Source organism: Rhodofomes roseus, assembly GCF_022264815.1.
Source record: "Rhodofomes roseus strain CIRM-BRFM 1785 chromosome Unknown C8Q71scaffold_5, whole genome shotgun sequence".
Lineage (NCBI taxonomy): Eukaryota > Fungi > Basidiomycota > Agaricomycetes > Polyporales > Fomitopsidaceae > Rhodofomes > Rhodofomes roseus.
Window position 1 is genome coordinate 384,020 of NW_025952961.1, and position 19,380 is coordinate 403,399.

Below are 19,380 nucleotides of genomic sequence, written 5' to 3' on the forward strand. Positions count from 1 at the left end.
TCGGGTCGACGTGTATCCATATCGTACTTTACATTGACATTGCTGTCGCAGAACTTTGTAATCATCTTGCATGTCGGAATGACTTCGTCTGGGCAGTATTATGACTGCCTCGAAGATCCGGTTGCTGTGTGCTTCATCTACAAATGCTAGCGTCTACGGAAGCACACTCAACGCCGAGTCATAGACCTGGTTCCGAGCAGCGATGCTGTAGTGTCATCCTACAAATGGCATTCACGAAGTAGTCCGATCCCTCCGTCGCAGACCATGAAAGCCGGCAAGTGTCCGTGCACCCGATCTCATGCTCCTGACACAATGCCAATTGACAGGCAAGTGTAGGGGACCGCACGACAAGACGCGTACGACCTCTACGGTACGCGGGTCTCCTCCGTGCACTACGACCCCATGCGCGGTCCGTCTTCAGGCTTTCGAGCACGCACCGGCAAGTCCAGCCCCCGTCGGCGCAGAACGTCGGGCACGCGGAAAGCACGCGGCAGCTTCCCAGCGAGCCCTCCGACTCCGAGCCGCCTTCCGTCCCGAATCCGATACCCTCAGTCTTCGAACAACGGCCTGAACGCCTGTACCAAGACCCGAGTAACCCAACCAGTCAGTCAATCGGCCTTACGAACACCCACCCGCACACCGACACCCAACTCACCTTCGTCCCGCCGCCCAGCTGGGTCGGCTCGAACTCGACCTCCATGATCTCGTCGTGGATCTCCAAGCTCCCCTCCCGCACGCGCGCGCCCATCTCCCAGTCCGCGTCGCCCGGGCCAAAGTCGACCTCCTCCCCGTCGTCCTCGAGCATCGCCGCGAACTCGCGCGCGGTCATGCCCTCGATCCCGAGGCCCGAGTCCCGGATCGCCTGCTCCGCCGCCTGCGAGAGCTGCGTGCCCGGCAGGAACAGCGGCTCCGCGTCCGCGCCCTGGCCCCGCCGCGCCCCGGGGACGTGCATGCCCGCCTCCAGCTCGGTGGGCTGCGAGCTTGGCAGGAAGAGCGGCTCGCGGGCGCGGGCGGCGGAGGCGCTCGAGGGCCGGGCGGTGGGCGGGCGCGCTGTCGGGGGTCGGCTCTGTAATCGAGTCTGGGCTTGTGCTTGATGGCGGAAGGATAGTGGGGGTGGTAGTGACGGCGGGGGCATCATGGACGGCGGGGGCATCGACTCGTCGCGCATAGGGAGGGGCGTCGCGTGCAGCGCAGGCTCTGCTGCCAACTCGCGCGCGACGGACGCCCGATCCGTCGTCTGCACGACTTTGATCGGCCGCCTCCGCTCCGAGTTCGCCTCTGACACCACGCTCACCTCCCTAGAGTCACGCTCGCCGGGTTCCACTTCTATATGCTGCTCCTCGAGCTCGAGCGGGCGTTTCCGCTTGGGCGCGGGCGGCGCGCGGGCACGTGCGGGCGCGCGTGCACGTGCGGGCGCGCGTGCAGAGACGACGTGCGCGCCGAGGCCGCTGGTAGAGATGACGGAGAGCGACTCAGAGAGATCGCCCGAGAGGTCGATGAACACCGGCGAGGCGGGATCGGTGAAGCTGATGGCGAGCGGGAGGGAGGAGGCTTCGGCGAAGCCGACGGTGGCCTGGTAAGTGGGAGTTAGACGGCGGGTGTATGCGGAGGGTAGGGGAGGAGTGCTTACGTTGAACTCGCGAAGGTGGAAGGAGAGCGTGAGCGGCGTGTCGAAGACTTCGTATCTGTCGAACTCCTCTGCGCTGATGATGAGCTCTGTTGCGAGCTGTGGACCGGCTGAAAATCTGGGGGTTAGTCCACTGGAAGATTTGCGTGGTCCATGGCGTGCGGTGTACATACTCTTGCCCGTCATGATCGTCTCCATGCCTCTAATCTCCACATCGTACTCGTTGAACGTCCATATGAGCTGTGGATCGCTCTTGGGTCCCCTCTGCAGCGGGAAGTGCTCTATCATGTCTCGTACGGCGCGTGCGCCGATTGTCAAGCGAGAGTGATATTGCGCATCGGGTATCGCTGGAGCGAGGAGAGAGTTCGGGGTTTGCAGCAGCAGCCTATGCGTCTTGACTACACCTACATAGGCATCATTCAGCATGCCGTCTCGCCTGTATGCGCATATATGCACTCCTTACCATGTTTACAATGCAATCGTACCGTCAACCTGCTCTCGAGCGAGTCCTGCTCATCCTCCTCCTGCGCGGGCGCGTCCCCATCCGTAATGACCAACTCACACTTCTCCACCGTCTTCTCCACCGTCTTGTGCTTCAATATCGACAGCAAGTTCTACTAGCAGCACGCCGCATCAGCACACCCGTCCGCACCGGCACGCGTGTGGACGACGATGACCTTCGTCTGGAGCTGCCCCATCGCGGGCACGACCTCGTCCGCGTCCAGCGCGAGCTCCGCGTGCGCGAGGCTGTACCTGCTGAAGAACTGCCGGCGGTACTTGAACCGGCAGAACGCGGACTGCGACTGGCTCGTCGAGGAGAGCGCGAGCGTGTCAGGCGTCGCGTAGATTGTGAGCTCGTCGCCGTACCGCGAGAGGCAGGCGAGTGCTCTGGTAATCTCTATCCGGAACACATGCCATGAGGGGGGCTACGGACTGACTTGTGTTTGGCTCACGTTTAAGCGCACTGGCGTCGAGTGTCGCCTGCATTGTGCGTAGTTGTACAAGCTCAGCCACTTCGTAGGGTATAGTCAAGTTGGAGCAGCCAGCAGTCTCAAGTACCGAGCAAGCAGAATTGAGGTTCGGTGGGTACACAGCGGCGCGGCCTTAGTCCTTCCTTGTGGTGAGATGCCGCTACTTAAGCGGTGGCTGCCAGTTTAGACGCGTATACTGTGTGTGACAGGACGCGTTGGCATTGGTCACACCGCGACCGTGACAGCTCTGCGGCGATCGTGTACATTGACACTAGGGCGACGCGTGGACAACGCGCAAAGTTCGACCACAGCGCAGGAGTTTATCGGACGCGCAACGTTCGCAACAGCAGGCACGTACGTTAGCCAATAATTATCTGGTACAAATAGTGACTACTAAGAGGGCCGTTTGTAAGAAGCGCGATGCCTCAATCCGAGCGCAACAACCCTCCCGCTACGCGCAAATCAGCAAGTAGCGGGATGGATGAATGAGCGAAAATCAGTACAAACCGCTAGATGCAAGCGACGCAGGCCGCCAATTTGCGTTGCACGCAGCGCGAAGTCAGTCCAACACGCGCAACTCACCGCTCGCCCTCAATGCATTGACTTCCTCTATCACGAGGTCATTCCCTCCGTCGCCAGTCCACAGGTAGGAGGATGTCGCCCCCCAGCCATGCTGAAGGCCGGGGTGCAGTGGGAGGCTGAATATGTGCGAGGCCGAGAGAGGAGTGTCGGTTTATGGTGCCAGGCCGTGGATGCCGTAGTCAACTACGCTCCACAACTCTCATGGAGCATAGTAGACTACAGTCTCAACGGCCTGACGACGCGTTCTGTGCCATCGGCGGGCGGAGGCGGGGCGGCGCGCTAGACAACTAGCGAGGCAGCAAGACGAGCGTACACAAAGCACGCGTGCGAGGTCGGGAGAGGAGTGTCGGGGGCTGGTGCCAGGCTGTGGATGCCGTAGTCCACAACGCCCCACGAGTCCTGGGATATTGTTGACTACGGTCTCAACAGCCTGACGACGCGTTCATCTTGCTTAGAGTCAGTTCGAACAACGAACACACAGTGGATGCCGGGATGGCTTCAACGTGACAATGGACGCCGTGTGAGTGATCGATATCATCCTGGATGGCACCATCCGAGGCGGCCGCTGTAGGGAGGATCCCAGCTCCTGCGCGTGGGATAAGTATGGGCAGGGGTATGGGCCAATTTGCGTTTCGAGTCACGTTCGAGCAGACGGCGTCGACCGTTGCCTGCCATATCTCGCCCATATAGAATAGGCGCATACATGCGGCTACGGTGTTGTCCGACCTGACACCCACTGCTCAAAAGTACAACATTGAGTGAGCGCTCTCCGTTCCTGCAGGATAATGATAGGAATGTCCCGAGCCTCCAGGCCTCAACTTCGACACTAGCTCTCCGACCCCGCTGGTGTATTTTCCCTTCTTCTGCGATTCTCGACGTGAGTAGCTCCATCGTTTCTGATGTACGTGCCTGCCTGGTGTTCCGATCTTCGCAAGCCCTTCGTGGCCTGTGCACGCTGAACGGTGTTCCACATGTTAGGCAGGGCGGAGCGTGCCATCTTCGACGAGACACGAGACGAATACTCCGGATCTTCCAATCGCGCGATGGACGGTATGTCTTCATAGGACTCCGGCGCTGGTGCCCTTGTCGAAGAACGTGGCGCCTGCGTCCGTCAGGCGGTACTGAAGGGCGCTACTCCGGGGTATGGCTTTGACTTGATGAGTCGGGGTGCTGCAAGCTCCCGCGTGAAGGGCGATCTGGGACGGTATCAGAACAGCGCGTTCTAGCCTAGCCGCAGAGCATACCTCGCCCGAAACTGCGCCGCTGCGCCCACTAGCCAGGGGCCGCACGTCGACGTGATAAGCCGCGAGCTGCAGGAGATGCCGGAGGAGGTCATCTGGGTCACCGGGCGTTACGGTGTGGTGGCGAATGACCAGCGCAGCATTGGCCTGGCCAAGCGGTTGGATCAGACTTTGACTGCGAATGGGCGACTTCGCGGCATGTTATCATACCTTGCGAGACGCTGCAGACAGAGCGCGCGAGAAGCGTGCTAGCTCGAGCGTGGTGTATCCGACCCATTCGAGGGGAGAGAGGTCATCGAGAATGACGAGCGTGCGTCCCTCGTCTTCGGCCGCCGCCTTGCCCAGCTCTGCTTGCACGATATCGTATAGCGGACGCAGCGTCTCACCCGACTGGACCCGCCCAAGCACATCGATGAACATCAGCCTCTGAGAAGCGACGTGCTGGTCCAGGTTCACGTTCTGCGCGTGCGTGAGTGGGTGAGTCAGGCTGTGATGAGGAGGGGGCGCACCGACTTCGCAGCGATATGTTTCCAGCGCGCTGGATCGGCGACCGTGGCAAGGACGAGACATCTCGTCTGTGTCCCGCTTCCTCGCACGTGCTTCAAGTGGTCAGCGAGCAGTTTGTGTAGGAGGAAGTCGGCTGGAGATGGGAGCTCGTCGGTGATGAGCAGCAGCTCGCCGGGGAGAGGCAGCCCGGCTGGAGGAAACATCTCGGAGCCTCTGAGGTGTACGACTGGAGGCGACCGAGCGTCCGGAGATAGAAAATCGACTCGACGGGTACGTTGGGGAAGGCCGATGAGGACGTTCAACTTCAAGGTTGCTGACGGAGTTCTGGAGTTTTAATTGCTCATCCAAGCGGAGGTCCTGGAGAATTTTGATCGCAGTTCAATCTGCCCGATTAGGCACCCCGGCGCTTGCCCACGACGTACCGGTACCGCATGCAGCTCAGAGACTCAGCCTGAGAGTACTTGATGCATGATGTGCGATGTACATAGCGTGGCTGAGGTACTGTACATCTCTGACCAGGTTAGATGTGTACGGGGGCAAGTAAGTTTTATTACACCACGTCGCCAGGACGAGGGACGTCTGGTCACAAACGACAGGCGGCAACCTCGAGAACTGCCGCCTCGCCAGCTGGAGCTCCGGAGCTCCAGCAACTTTGAACAGCTCTGGTGGTGGTATGTAGCGTGACAGTGGCAGTTGCTTGGATCCGAGTATCCTTTGGCAGTATGTGTCACGCCTCCACGAATAGACTCCGAGCCTGTTCGGACATGATCACTCCACTGAGCGAAAGTGAGAACTGGAAACACGGTGTTTTGAACAAAGTTGGCTCAAACTAGCGAAGTCAGAGGGCGGACTGCTCGAGACGAGAAACTGGCGTATAGTACTCCTGGTACCGAGCATACCTAATAAGGAAGGTCGGACATAGAGATCGATAACAGGCTAAAGTTTCGACGCCGTCGCCACCGGGCTCGTCGTCGAGGCACTCGTGGACGGCGCTGACGCTGCTAGCTCGCCGTTGACCACGCTGGGAGCGACGACACACGGCGGACACTCGCGTTCGCTGGGCAGACTGGGATTAATATAAGCGTGGGGATCGCCGGGGGAGGTTAAAGGCAAAGCTGCCCACAGCCACCACCTCGCCTTCCTTGTTCTGATCGTTGTCGACCGTCTGCGCCCACCGCTCCTTCCTCTCGCGCTCCTGCCCACCCTCGCGCCGTCTCTCGCCTCTGTCCATGTCGGCGACGTCCCAGAGGCAGTACCAACCGTCGTCGTCCAGCCGCCACTCAAAGATCACCGTCGAGTACCACCGCCCCAGCCGCGAGTCCATCCAGGAGTACAACGAGCTCCTCGCAGAGGCCAACGTACACGCCGCAGCCGCCGCCAGCTACCAGGACCCCTACACTCCGTCTAGGCAGGCGCCCGCCCCTCCGTCGGCATCCAAGAGCAGGGTCCGCAACTCGCTCCAGAAGCCACCCCCTCGCAAACACAGCCTGCCCTATCCCAGCCTCCCCAAGACCGTTGACCGCGATCCCTTCGCCTCTCACCGCACCATCAGCAACGACAGCGCCTTCACTGCGACCATGAACGGCAGTGCGCCCCCCGCTCGCCCATCGCGCGCCAACACCGCCAACCTGAACGACATCTTCCCCACCCAGCGCACCCTCGCCAGCCAGCGCATCTCCGATCCGATAAGCCTCCCGCCGGACACCGTCTTCTACCTCGACGACCAGCAGCAGTCGCCGCAGCAGCTCTATCCGGCCGCGCCGCCAGTCCCGCCGCCCCAGCCTGACACCTTCGACATGGGAGGCATGCAGGACTCGCTCGGCTACGGGGCCGCGAACAATGCTCCTACCATCCCGTCGACCACGCCGGGCACGCTGCGCGGGCGGAGCGGCACGACGTCGACCAAGTCGAAGAAGAGCGTCTTTGGGTTCGATCTGCCGTTCCTGAACAACAACAAGCGGCCTGAGATCAGCACACCCTACGACCCCGTCCACCTGACGCATGTCGGCTTCAACTCGTCCACCGGTGAGTTCACCGGTCTGCCCAAGGAATGGCAGCAGCTCTTGCAGGAGAGCGGCATCTCCAAGCTCGAGCAGGAGAAGAATCCGCAGGCGGTCATGGAGATCGTCAAATTCTATCAGGAGGGCCGTGGCGACACATCTGTCTGGGACAAGATGGGCGCAATAGCGGCGCCCCCGCCCGCCTCGACGGCGTCGTCACAACCGAAGCAGTATGGCGACGAAGGTTTCCAGAACCCCGTAAGTCCTCCACATCGTCCAGTCTCTTGACCGTCATTGATTCCCTATAGCGAGCTGCGCCCCCGCCTCCGAAGAAGACGCCCTCCGCGCCTCCGTCCGCGCAGAGCTCCCCCAACCCGCACCGCATAGCACCTGCCCCACCCGCCCCAACGACCGCGCTCGACCGGTCCACCTCCCAGCGCCTCCCCCAGTCCAAGCCGCACAAGTCTGGCGGCGACCAGCTCTCGCGCTCGAACACAACGCGCGACCGGCGCTCGCCTGGGCCAGGCAACGGCCAGGCGCCTCCGCCCGTCGCCTTCCCGTCGCAGAAGGCCAACAAGTCCTCCCCGGGCACCTCGCAGACGGACCTCCGCCTCAAGCCCTCCGCGTCCATGCGCGAGCGCGAGCGCGCCCACGACACCCGCGCATCCGCGCAGCCGCCGCCGAGTGCGGCCACGGCGAGTCTGCAGAAGGTGGCGAACGGGCCTGGGGCGACGCCGCGCCGGAGGGAGAAGAAGGAGAAGGACAAGGCGAAGGACGAGGACATCGTGAAGCGGCTGCAGGCGATCTGCACAGACGCAGACCCTACGCGGCTCTACCGGAACCTCGTCAAGATCGGTGCGGGGTGAGTACCAGGTCCCTGATGTCATGCAAGGATGCGTGCTGACGGCCAGGCACGCGTGCGCAGCGCTTCGGGAGGCGTGTACACTGCCTATCAAGTCGGCACGAACATGTCGGTCGCTATCAAGCAGATGGACCTCGAGAAGCAGCCAAAGAAGGACCTCATTATCAACGAGATCCTGGTCATGCGCGCGTCGCGCCATCCGAACATCGTCAACTACATCGACTCGTTCTTGTACAAGAACGAGCTGTGGGTTGTCATGGAGTACATGGAGGGTGGCTCGCTGACTGACGTGGTCACCGCTAACCTCATGTCGGAGGGCCAGATCGCTGCTGTCTCGAGGGAGACGGCGCAGGGTCTTGAGCACCTCCACCGGCATGGTGTCATTCACCGTGACATCAAGAGTGATAACGTCCTCTTGAGTATGAACGGTGATATCAAGCTGAGTGAGTGCAAATTCTCTGTCGCAGCATGGTCAGCGATCTGAGAGGTGCTCCAGCCGACTTCGGTTTCTGCGCACAAATTTCTGACGGCAATGCGAAGCGGACAACGATGGTGGGCACGCCATACTGGATGGCACCTGAGGTCGTTACGCGGAAAGAGTATGGTCCGAAGGTGGATATCTGGAGTTTGGGAATCATGGCAATAGGTAGGCTGAGGTCCTTCGACCGATTGAGACCGTGACCTGATGCAGTCGCCCAGAAATGATTGAGGGCGAGCCACCATACCTTAACCAAAATCCCCTCAAGGCACTATACCTCATCGCGACCAATGGCACGCCGGCCATCGCCAACCCAGAGGCGCTCTCGCCCGTCTTCCGGGACTATCTTGCGAAGACGTTGGAGGTCGATGCGGAAAAGCGGCCGAACGCGACCGAGATCCTTCAGGTGTGTGCGCACTGTATTCGCACGTAGTCACCGTCGACTGATCGTCGCTTTCTAGCATCCTTTCTTCAAGCTCTCCGAGCCGCTCAGGACGCTAGCACCTCTCATCAAGGCCGCGCGGGAGATTGCAAAGTCGAAATGAAGGTTTCGTGTCTCTGTCGTCTTGAGATTCCATTGTTACCATGTCATGTCATGCATCGATCTACGCTCACTCTCCTCTGGATCTCACTTCACTCGTCGCCTCTCGTTTTGCAGTGAGTCGTGTATTGTTCTACGTGGGGATGTCGCGGGTCAGGCGAGGAAGAAGGAACGGTCTGTCAGCCGCATGACCCTTGACGGCCCTGCGTCATGGGCCATGGCATGGCTTGTATTCATACATGATACACACCTGTGCGTGGTTATACCCGTGATCAGTAATCTTCGGTCGCCCTGTTCGGCGTGATTGGGACGGTTGCTTTCACATAGAAGAAAAGTGTATAGCAAGTGCATACTGCGTACTGCTCAGGATTTGTCCATAAGTTATGGAGTTACTTCTCATAACGCGGGTCAATGCGTCGGAGAAACGCAGGATACATCACGGGGGTGCGAGATTGGGGTATGTCTATGCTACAGTGTCCATGAGATATGCAAAGAGCAGATGGGAATGCGATGACATGAGGACGTGGTCTTCAGAGATGGGGACTCCAGCCTGTATTGCAATCTCAGCGGGCTTCATCCCAATGACGAAGTGTCGACGTACCAAAATACATCTGCGCAAGGTTGCCTACGTCTGCGGCTTCAGCGACCAACTCATTGACAGTGTATTCGATCGACAGCGTCTTGTCCAACTTGCTCTTCACTGCAGTCAAGGCGCGATCGGCGGCTTCGTCGGCGGTACCGCTAGCCATGTCGATACCGATCATCCAGCGCACGGCCTCTCCCGTGAACGTTGGATCATTGCTCGACCCTTGCACTCGCTTCAACTTCACCTCGCTCGCCGCCCTGTATAGATCACATCTGAGTACACCACAATCCATCTGACACCCTAGTCTCCCCACTGACCAGGAGTGTAGAGGATCATACTTGAAGACCTCCAAAACTGTCAAGACGACTTCAGACTCGTCCCGTAGAACGCGCAGCGTTTCTTCTGCACATCTCTGGAATACCCCTTGAGTGCCCGACGTGCCCAGACCATCCACGACGTCGGCTGTCAGACGAAAAGGAACACGCTCCGGTACAGGCAACAGTTTGCCCTAACGGCCAACGGGTGAGGGTGGTGCATCCAAGGAGAAGGACGGAACCTACCTGATCGAAAGCGATACCAAGATCAATATGGACCATCTCTCCGGTAGCATTGTCCATGAGTATGTTGGAGGTATGCCTGTCTCCAAGCCCTAGAATATGCCCGACGATAGAGTTCGTCGCCACGCTGCGCGAGTACTTGAGACGCATTGTGAACCATGCGAGAGGCTCCTTGTGTCTCTCCGTGAAGTAGTGGCGCATGACTGGTCTGTATCGTCGACGCAGTCCGAGGAAGAACTCCAGCATCTGCGCACGATCGTTCTTACAGATTGCTTGCTTCTCTTTGTACTGCCTCAAGACGTCGTTGGACCGTAGATCGCCTGGTCTATACCTGTAAGAAGAGTCACGATGGGCTCATCCGGGTGCAAGTAATGAGATGTACCGTTGGTGCGCATCGGGCAACCATGTTGCTAACGGAGTAGTGTCTTTGACAAATTCCAATACACCGGCTTGCGAGGCCAATGGAATAATTCTATAACCTCGGACCGAAAGGCTGCGTCTTCGTGTTTCACGATCCCGGCGGAGAATGATGTTGACGAGTTCAAACACCTGCTCCATTACAGCGTCTTGTCTGAGATCATCGCCGCCCTTGTACTGTGGAGCAGGGTAAGGATTGTATTCGTCGTGTCTTTGAGCGTAACTTACCAGTTGTTTGTACCTTTGCCCATCCACGCCCATACAGACTGTAATCTTGGGCAAATTGAGCCCGCCGGCAGTCGTGAATGTGGAATCGAAGTGACTGATCCAGACGCAATCACTGTACTGGCAAGATGGATCAACCGGTGTGTGAGAAGTGATGACTGGGACGCGCAGGTTCCGAATCTTCTTGACGAGGAAGTCATCCGGGATAGGAAGGGTCCCCCCTCTTATGTCTCTCTTCGGCTTCCATTTAGCCCACTGCAAGGATGCCTTGAAGAGCTGTTCGACGTCTTGAAGGCACCCTTGCATCTGCCCGTCGACCTTCAATTGATCAATGAGGGCACCAGCGGCCGCGGCTCGTTCTGCCTGTGAGGAAGCAGTCTCGAGCCTGCCGGACTGCCGTCTACTTGATGCGGCGCTAGCAGAGCCCTGGTCCGATATCAAGCAAAGCACCTGATACAAGCTATGGAACGGGTGCTCCCGACACATTCGCGTTAGTACCGTATGAAGAACGGCTTGATTGTCTGTGGCGGCACGCGGCGAAGTAGGTTTGGAGAGCCTAGCAGCCAGTTGATGGGCGAGAAAGACGAACTTGCGAGAGGGTACACGGTCCAATGCGACTTTGAAGTTGACGTCGGTGTCCGTTCTGTCGAAGTTGGCGAGCCACAACGAACAGAGGCGGATGATCGATTCATTGTCGTACATGTCGCAATGCGCGAGACACTCAGAGTAACTCGTCGTTGCCAACGTAAGGAAGCGATCGCGAGCGTCCATGTGTTCCTTGAAGCGTGCTTGATCATGCTTTAGCTCTTGCCTGGCCTTGTTAAGAGCGCGGTCGTGCTCTTTCCGTTCTTCTGGATTCGCCGAAACTCTTTGCAGTCTGTCCTGACGTAGTCTGATCTCCTCAGCTTTACGATCCATGTAGATCCTCCACCGTAAGGCGTCCGGAGACGTGGTGATAGCGTGGTACTGATGATCCGCGAAAAGGGCGTATTGGTGGAAGACGGAAGCGTATTCAGCGGGATGAGATTCGACCGTCGCGTCTGACAGCAATTGTATCGCAGGATGAAAATGTTGTTCGATGATCTGATCCGGCTTGTCGAGGGACGCCTTTGCCGACCAGGTACCCTGTATAAGGCATTAGCATCTACGAATAGAGGTATAGAGGTCCCAACAACGCTCACCAAACGAGCTAGAAGCTCAGCAATCCTCGGCTTATCCTCAGCAGCACCCTTTGACAAACTCATGTTTATCGTATCCTTGAGTGCAGAAGCTGCTAGCCTCGGCTCCTTCATGAGCCATAGGACATTCGCAAATTCCTGTGAGACATCGGGTAGCCCCTCCCCTCCAAGAGCTTGAGCCTGGGTTATGGCATTGAGCGCTGCCTGAGGCCTTTGAGCGTCTCTTGCTGCTCGAGACAGGCGAAGAAGGCACTCCCTCTCCAATTCTGTCAGCCTTCGGCACAAAGGAGAGAGAAGATCTCCAATCTGGTCACGCTCTTCCTTCTGTCGCCGGGCGCGTATCAGGGAAATGCGAGTGGCCATGATAGACTCTGCATCGTCGAAACTGCGGACTTGGTTAGCCTCAGCACACGAGGACGACGACAGATGAAACTTACTTCTCTATGCCATCGACCTTGCTGAATGAGTTCCATGGATCATCGTAAGACTGGCCATTCCCTGGTGGATTTAACGGCGGAAGGATCCCGTTCCTCCACCACCTGATTTGGTGAAGACTCATCAGATTCTGAATCGTCTGGCGTATCGCGGTTAGGTTCTCATTTCCTTGATAGTGAAGCTGCGATAGCTCTTGGCAGAGCGATCCCCGAACTACGGCGTCCATGCGACTGGAGTCCCTTTCACGATAGGATGCTCGCAAGGATACATACAGCGATGCTCCAGGGTACTGGCCAGCATGGCATTCGGGAAGATCCCATGTACCCGTGCGCCATCCCAGTTCGTACATCATAGCACTTGGGGACTGAGTACCTGCGTCCGACAGAGACGACACTGAGCCCAGCGCGGTCATTGCCAGACGATCAAATCCGAAAGCATGCAAAGACTGAACGATGCCTTGGCCATGTATCGGGTCAGATGGACGGGCTGTCAACGCTGCTCCGTGGTAGCGGAACGCAGTATCCCATTGTTTCTCGTGATGGAGCCTTTTGAGCAAGAAGTTGGTCAGATTGCTGGTTTGAATGCCGTAGAATCCGTCCGGCTCGTCGATGCGACTGTAGATGTCGAAAAGGGTGTCTTCAGCCGTATCGCCCCCCGGCGTGTCCCCCGCTTCGTTCTCTGCAGCTAATTCGAGGAACAGGAGTGCGGTCGTGTATGCCCCGCATTTGACAGACATCTTGCTGAGGAGTCTCCAGTCGTTGCGCAGCCAGATATCGTAAGCCAACGCGTCCCTGGTGCCGGGAGGATGGAAGTGACGCAGGTGCAAGACAGCATCAATGATGGCACGCAGGCACCGGACATCCACATCTTCGTAGTTCAGCACTGCGTCGAAGTGATCTGATAGAGCGGTCCGGCGAGACTCTCCACCATTCGGGCCAAGGGTCGAACGTTCCGAACACAACACGGCGTGTACCAATATGGGCATAATATCCTCGGCAAACGTTACGCTAAACTGCAGCATCGGCGCCAGGGCCGCATAGAAACGATCTTGAGCTATTAGAGCGCCGCATAGGGACATTGTCAAGTTGACAATCCACGCAGGGAAGCCTTTGGATGCTTGCACTAGGTGGGTACTGGCAAGCAGTTGAAGAAGCTCGTCGCAATCTCTGCTGGGTACAGAGACCGGATGGGCATTGAGATGCACGAGATCTCCAGCGTATTCCCGACACCATGTTTGCGAGGCGCCAACATCGAGAGGATAAACGGACATCACAGAGCGAAGAGTGCGATAGGCAGCGTTGATCTGTACGGCGGATGCGGCGTCGAGCATCTCGAGCAGGGAAAGAATAATGGCCCGTCGTGCAGCATCACGCGTGGTCGTCTGTTCCTGTGAAGATGACAGGCGGCGATGCCTTTGGCGGATCGTTTGGATGATCACCTGTTTGTCCGCATGCTCCGGACTGCGTATGTTTCCACCGCTGTGTATGAGAAGCGCGACGAATGCGTCGATATCTTCGTCGCGGAGTTTATCAGAGGACGGTATGCACTGTTTGAGTGTCCAGAAATCTGTATCCTTGAAGTGCCCTGCGGTATCTTGGTGGCCTATCGTGAGATCGCGTATTCTGCGCGCCAACTGAAACTTGTTTGCGGTAACGGGAGGATCACTGAGGATTCGAGATATCTCGTAAAGGTTGAGACTGTCTCGATGCTCGATCAGCGTGGGGGATGTGTCAAAGGGCCATGAAGCCAAGGCACGGACGACCTGTGCTCGTAGTACGTTACGTTCGGCAAGGCCTTGCATCGTAGACTCTATCCAGCGAACGAGGTCTTGACCCAGCGTCATGGATGACTCGTCATGCGATACTTGCTGGTAGTCTTGGGCGATCGAGCCAACCTGAGCAATAAGGTCAGGGAGGCGACTGATGCGCTCTGTGGCTCGCCGATAAACGTCAAAGCACCATTCCAGAATCGATTTCGCGGCGCGGGCCATGTCCGCCTGTGAAAGGATGGTCGAGGTCATGTTCATGAGCGTACGAAGCAATGTGGGATCCTCGAAATGCTGACGACGGATGGTGATCCAAACGCAGATGCCGTTGAGCAGTCGCATCTGCTCGTTGACGAAAGGACAGCGTTCCATTTCCGCAAAGAGCTGATGCAGCACATGATAAGTGATGGCAGGCGACTCCACTTCGGGAACCCAGGAAATAAACCACTGCAACGCCTTCAAGACAACTTGGGTAGGAAAGAACGGGATATTCGGCTCGTGGAACTGGAATTCACTGTCATGCCTGTTTTGAAAGAGCTGTTCGAGGACGCGGGTGCTATCCTCGTTGAAACCAGCTTGTCGAAGTCCGGTAAAGATTGGCCCATCGGTCGAAACGTTTTGGTCGCCTAGCGAGCGAATGATGGTAGCTGCAACAGCATCGGCCGTCTGACGAAGGCAGAGATCAAAGGTCTCTCGTCCAAGATCCCGCATCGTACGCCGTAGCTGTGATGGTAGGTCATCCGGGAGGATACCGTTGGCGTCCAAGCTGATTGCGATGGCAATGACGATCTCATATCCAACAATCTCCGGGAAACACTCCTCGAGTCCCTCGGATGGCGGTTTGTGAACGGCCCCACAATGATTCCGGAAGAGACTGTATCCATGTTCACGCTCTTCGTTGAGGATATTGGCCGGTGCAAAGGCGTGGAACACTCTTTCAGCGCACTGTCTTCTCTCTTGGTACCCAAGCACGCGTGGCGGGAAGCTAAGGAAGTCCTCGCGTCCCTGGCAAACCGACGCGGCAACTTGGGAGGCATAATGCTGAAAGAGCTCCGCCAGGCCTGAGAGACCAAGCCTCTCCGACACGCCCGTCAACGCAGCCTCCATATGACTTGCGTACATCGGAGCGAACAGACATCCTTCCAGCAAGTGCCAGTAAGCCCCCCGCCTGACCGCAGAACTGACGATCATGATGTTTGCTAGGCAGAGTATGCGAGTCATCATCTTCTCATATCTATAGAGGCGAATATGAGGATCAGCAGGATGGAGACATTGGCTGTACTGGAGCGTACTCTGTGTGATCCCTGGTCAGATAGGGTCGCATGGCCGTATATAGCCTTGTCGGATCCCGTCTGAGCTTGCAAGCTCGAGCGAACATGCGTGCCACGGCAGCAGAGGCGCGGAAGCGTACCCGGATGTCGACGTCAGCTCCGAGCCTAGGTAGAATGGACGCTGGAAGCAGGGATGTCGCTCCAACATTTTCGCTTGCATCTTGGCCAGCATCAGACATGTACCCAGGATCATTGTCTTCGGCGTCCAACCAGAACTGTTCTCGTGGGTCATGAAGGAGACTTGCATCGAGGAGGCTAATGAAGGCATCTCGGGTCTTCCACGAAGTCATCTTGCCGCATAGTAGCTTCGCAGCTAGACGAGTCCATAGTTCCCGAATAGCGTCGCAGATGCTGACGGGAGTCGCGTGGTCTAGCCAATGTGTCATAGTGGAATGCAGGAAGTGTAGCGATAGATGTTGCAGGCGATCGTTTCGTCCGTAGTCATACTGGGGCCATAGTTCGCCGAATCTCTCCAAGAATTGCTCCATGCTCGAAGTACTAATGCTCATCATCCCGGATTTGATTATATTGAAATAGACGGAAGCCATGTCCAGGAAGCGAGAGTCGTCGGACTCTAAGACGAGGTTGGCCAAGTCCTTGTCACGCGTGGGCTGGCCAGACGTAGACTGCAAAACCGGTATCACAGCAAGCGCATCCATGCATATCTCGACGCCGCTAGCACCCATGAATGCGGTACCATTCCGCGAGAAGTCCGCAGCGGCACCCACATCTTGCGCTGTCCTCGGCTGCCCGAAATCGTCCTCGACGTCTACGTCCATAGCCCGACCATCAAAATCGTGACTCGCGGAAGCACCAGACGCCAGTCGGAGAGTCGACTTGAGGTTGCCCATGAGAGTCGTGAATGCATCCTGCACCTATGTCATCGATGAATTGACGTCGGCGACAACGCATAAAGAAGAATATGGATACTCACATCAGCAGAGCGGAAGATCACGCGCTGAACTTGACGGCGCACGCTCATTTGGCGGTCATGACTCCCTGACCTCCTACCAAGTGCTTTGAGGACTTGTCGTCTCACTCCGGTGTACGGTCCAGGGGAGGTCAATGTCTCCCAAGGTTCCCGTACCGATTCTTGCTGAGCAAGTATAAGAGGTTGCAGACTGCCTAGCATGAGCGAGCGCTCCTCCGAGGTCCAGCGTTTCTCGGAAAGTTGTGGGAGAACAGTCTGGATGAGTCGACAAGCGGCTTGTATGACACGCCTCGTTGAATGCATGCCGTTGACGAATAGGATGGCTTCGTAGGAAAGGGCCAGGAACGACACGTCGAGGTACGATCGCACCCTCTCTGCCGTCATGAAGCCAGATACCTCCCTGCTCGACTCCCAGACACCGCAGAGTTCCTCTGTGACCTTTATGAGGAAGGCCGAGATACGCCTCTCGCGACCGCGGGGTGGAGCAAGATCATCGAGTTCTAGGCTACTATCGTCGGCGTTCTGGCTAACGGGTGAATCGCCTTCAGCAGTTCCTTCGTAGCGGCGTCCTCGAGGCAGATGGGCCTGTAATGAAAAGTCCCGTATGACAGCCGTGTAGGAATGGTCGTTGGTAGCCCGAACGATGGGAGAGTCGGACAGAGGCATCCCGCATATAAGGTTACTCCTCGTGGACAACGAGCATATGCTTTCTAGGAGCGTCAACAGGTCGGCGACCGTGTGGGCCGGCAACCTTGTCTTCGGCGTGCTGCCTACTCTCCAGGTGTCAATGAACCAGGTCAACACCTTCTCCTCCAACTGCATCCGATACAGTCGGACATCTTGACTCGCTATGCGGAGGGCGAGGTCCAGGAAGGCGCAGACCGAGTCATACGGGAACACGGGTCCCTGGACGTCGAGGTCTTTGCCCAGCGCCTCGAGTTCGGCGATAAGGCGCTGCGATGTCAGCAGCACCTTCGAATGTAGCAAGCAAACGGACGCAGCATGGCAGGCAGCGCGAGAGACCGATGCTACAGTCGCGCGACGCATAGCATGCGCACAGATGGCATCCCAGGTCGCTGAGCTTGACAGTCCTAATTGCTCGTCCGGGGCAGTGGTTGCGTCCGGGGATGCACCGACGCTGTGAGCTATAGCGGCAAGACAAAGGAAAGTCCATGACTGGACAGACCCGTCGTCGAATGACACGAACTGCATGAGGACGGAGATGACTTGTTGTTGCAATTCGTCATACAGGATCGGCCAATGCCTGTCGACGAAGAAGAGCAAGCCCTGTAGATGATACGAGCGTATGCTGGGGGAAGAGGTGTGATTGATCAGGTCCAGTAGCGACTTGACAGGATTCTCCAACTTGACGCGTTTCCCAGCACTCCGGCTGCCACTCGGCTCCATCGAATGAACCGACTCTGTGAGTCTGTATAACTATGAATCAGTTTGGTACGAGTTCTATAATACAGCTGAACGCGCGAGATGAGTACCTTGGCCGTGCATTCCGCTTGCAACGCGAGTATCGTCCAAGTCAATGCCTGGCCCGAATCGAACTGCCACCCATACCGGAACGTCGATCCTACGAACGACCCTGGGGAGTCATCGTCCTCTCCTGGCTTTCGCACCTCCAGACGCAACCGATCTAATCCTAATCCGTCCACCCCCCAGCGACTGTCCGCCTCGCCGCTCAGCAGCTGCCAGAGTTTCGCAACCCCAATGGTGTAGTCGACATTGTTGATGATCGTTGGGTCAATAGGCTCAGCTGTGTAGTACGGAAACAGCGTCTGGAGTACTATGACTAGATCTTGCTTGGTGCGTTGATTCTTCGTCCCCCACATGTGGAGAAGGCCGTCCCAAGCTTCACGCGCGAATCTAGTTACGGTAGCATAATCATTCAACGCGACGTGGGAGAGCGCGGCGGAGAGCGCGAGCAAGTAATCGTGGTGTAGGGAAGAATCCCCCGGATACTTCTGCAGGATGCGGGCAAGCTTTTGGAATAGGGCCGCGGGGAGATAACGGTGTTCGGTCGAGAGCAGTGGGGTCGAGGATGAATGGAGCAGCAAGACGAGTAAGGACATGAATTCCACCTGCTCCTGAGTGACCGAGTGAGAGGTTGGAGCAGGACTTCCGGAGAATGGTGTTCGCCGCGCCTGTGTGGTAGCAGGAAGCTTCCTTTTCCTAGTGGAACTCGGCCCTAGAACGGACGGCGTGCTATCCTCCCCAGAGTCGTCCATGCCTGAGCCTAGTGGCAGGCTGTCTTCCCTGTCGTCAGCGAAGGCGTCGTCCTTCTCGTCCAGTTTCTTCCTAACGCGGTCCTCGAGAACCACATTCAGAGACATCTCGAGTAAGGCTATCCAAGACGTCTCGACCAGATGTTCCAGGTGAGGGGTATAGCTCAAGATGCATCGGATGGCCTTGACGTACTGCAATGCGACTGGAGTGAACAACTCGCCTCTGTAGATGATGAACTTCGTCAAATGGGCTAAAACAGGGTTCACCACCTTGCCGTTCATGCGCGTAACACTGCGCTCGATCAGCCAACGGACGGCGGAGGCGGCGTCGGTCAGCCTGCGTTTGACGGCAGCACTTGACGCGTCGCCTTTCTTGGCGTAGGCATCCTTCTCTTTGACCATAGCGTTGAAAAGAGCTTGGTATATGATAGTCCACGCCTTCCCGTCGCCTTGCTCGTCGACCCTGAGGATCGCAGACTCGCGCGCGAACATGGTGTATAGTGAGGAGAGGCCTTCCTGCCGCTTCTTCACATGATCACTCTTGAGCAAGTCCAGGACAGCCCTTAGATTGGCGGCGCTCATGGCCACGAGCAAAGCTCTGTGAGCAGTATGATGGGCAGAAGAACAAGAAAAGCGAGGACCCGAGCTCGAGGTTCAAACTTCAATGAGGGATAAGTACAAGGGGATACAATAGCTTCGCGGTCTAGCGCCACGGGCGCGTCCCTTCCAAAATGGGGCATTGAACAGCTTATGTCATTGGTAGACGCCGGAGCATATAAAGCGAGAAAAATTGTAGGCTTTCTCCGAAAGCCCTTCGTCGTGTACTTCGACTCACACGTCGCATGTGCTCGTCTTTTCAATGTACCACGTCCGTCTCGATACTTCACATTTTTCTCTATATGACTTACAGCC

General features: G+C 57.4%; 4 protein-coding genes across 4 annotated transcripts; 1 reads left to right on the forward strand and 3 right to left on the reverse strand.

The window, feature by feature from the left end:
• Nucleotides 1–604: 604 nt before the first annotated feature.
• Nucleotides 605–2,780, reverse strand: C8Q71DRAFT_820924 (Rad9-domain-containing protein; the record flags this gene model as incomplete). The annotated part of the gene is made up of 8 exons (XM_047926191.1): nt 2,581–2,780; nt 2,305–2,525; nt 2,091–2,241; nt 1,801–2,031; nt 1,631–1,737; nt 1,433–1,573; nt 1,209–1,298; nt 605–1,156 (listed from the first exon to the last, which is right to left on the reverse strand). Exons 1-8 carry the CDS (start codon nt 2,612–2,614, stop codon nt 605–607), a joined length of 1,527 nt encoding a protein of 508 aa, XP_047781466.1. The 5' UTR covers nt 2,615–2,780.
• Nucleotides 2,781–4,059: 1,279 nt separating this feature from the next.
• On the reverse strand, nt 4,060–5,284 carry C8Q71DRAFT_463760 (uncharacterized protein). Its single transcript, XM_047918701.1, has 4 exons — nt 4,931–5,284; nt 4,632–4,880; nt 4,425–4,568; nt 4,060–4,376 (listed from the first exon to the last, which is right to left on the reverse strand). The coding sequence occupies exons 1-4, from the start codon at nt 5,129–5,131 to the stop codon at nt 4,239–4,241; spliced, it is 732 nt and encodes a 243-aa protein (XP_047781467.1). The 5' UTR covers nt 5,132–5,284; the 3' UTR covers nt 4,060–4,238.
• A 489-nt stretch (nt 5,285–5,773) lies between these two features.
• C8Q71DRAFT_744321 (Pkinase-domain-containing protein) lies at nt 5,774–9,211 on the forward strand. Its single transcript, XM_047922936.1, has 6 exons — nt 5,774–7,186; nt 7,237–7,790; nt 7,854–8,233; nt 8,287–8,436; nt 8,490–8,674; nt 8,730–9,211. The coding sequence occupies exons 1-6, from the start codon at nt 6,158–6,160 to the stop codon at nt 8,811–8,813; spliced, it is 2,382 nt and encodes a 793-aa protein (XP_047781468.1). The 5' UTR covers nt 5,774–6,157; the 3' UTR covers nt 8,814–9,211.
• C8Q71DRAFT_744323 (uncharacterized protein) lies at nt 9,212–19,139 on the reverse strand. The gene is made up of 11 exons (XM_047922937.1): nt 17,728–19,139; nt 16,238–17,671; nt 15,265–16,178; nt 12,210–15,206; nt 11,776–12,157; nt 10,598–11,719; nt 10,335–10,546; nt 9,956–10,283; nt 9,713–9,903; nt 9,411–9,652; nt 9,212–9,359 (listed from the first exon to the last, which is right to left on the reverse strand). Exons 1-11 carry the CDS (start codon nt 19,048–19,050, stop codon nt 9,340–9,342), a joined length of 9,165 nt encoding a protein of 3,054 aa, XP_047781469.1. The 5' UTR covers nt 19,051–19,139; the 3' UTR covers nt 9,212–9,339.
• Between the last annotated feature and the right edge of the window lie 241 nt (nt 19,140–19,380).

What these genes read in the sequence shown, in the direction of transcription:
- C8Q71DRAFT_744321 (XM_047922936.1), top strand. Translation starts at nt 6,158, where the DNA reads ATGTCGGCGACGTCCCAGAGGCAGTACCAACCGTCGTCGTCCAGCCGC. An exon ending in GAACGGTGATATCAAGCTGA is followed by an intron (nt 8,234 to 8,286) that starts GTGAGTGCAAAT and finishes GAGGTGCTCCAG; the next exon opens with CCGACTTCGGTTTCTGCGCA. An exon ending in TTTGGGAATCATGGCAATAG is followed by an intron (nt 8,437 to 8,489) that starts GTAGGCTGAGGT and finishes GCAGTCGCCCAG; the next exon opens with AAATGATTGAGGGCGAGCCA.
- C8Q71DRAFT_744323 (XM_047922937.1), bottom strand. Translation starts at nt 19,050, where the DNA reads ATGAGCGCCGCCAATCTAAGGGCTGTCCTGGACTTGCTCAAGAGTGAT. An exon ending in AAGGTCGATGGCATAGAGAA is followed by an intron (nt 12,158 to 12,209) that starts GTAAGTTTCATC and finishes CCAAGTCCGCAG; the next exon opens with TTTCGACGATGCAGAGTCTA. An exon ending in CCTTGCGCAGATGTATTTTG is followed by an intron (nt 9,360 to 9,410) that starts GTACGTCGACAC and finishes ATTGCAATACAG; the next exon opens with GCTGGAGTCCCCATCTCTGA.
- C8Q71DRAFT_463760 (XM_047918701.1), bottom strand. Translation starts at nt 5,131, where the DNA reads ATGTTTCCTCCAGCCGGGCTGCCTCTCCCCGGCGAGCTGCTGCTCATC. An exon ending in AACATATCGCTGCGAAGTCG is followed by an intron (nt 4,881 to 4,930) that starts GTGCGCCCCCTC and finishes ACGCACGCGCAG; the next exon opens with AACGTGAACCTGGACCAGCA. An exon ending in TGTCTGCAGCGTCTCGCAAG is followed by an intron (nt 4,569 to 4,631) that starts GTATGATAACAT and finishes CCGCTTGGCCAG; the next exon opens with GCCAATGCTGCGCTGGTCAT.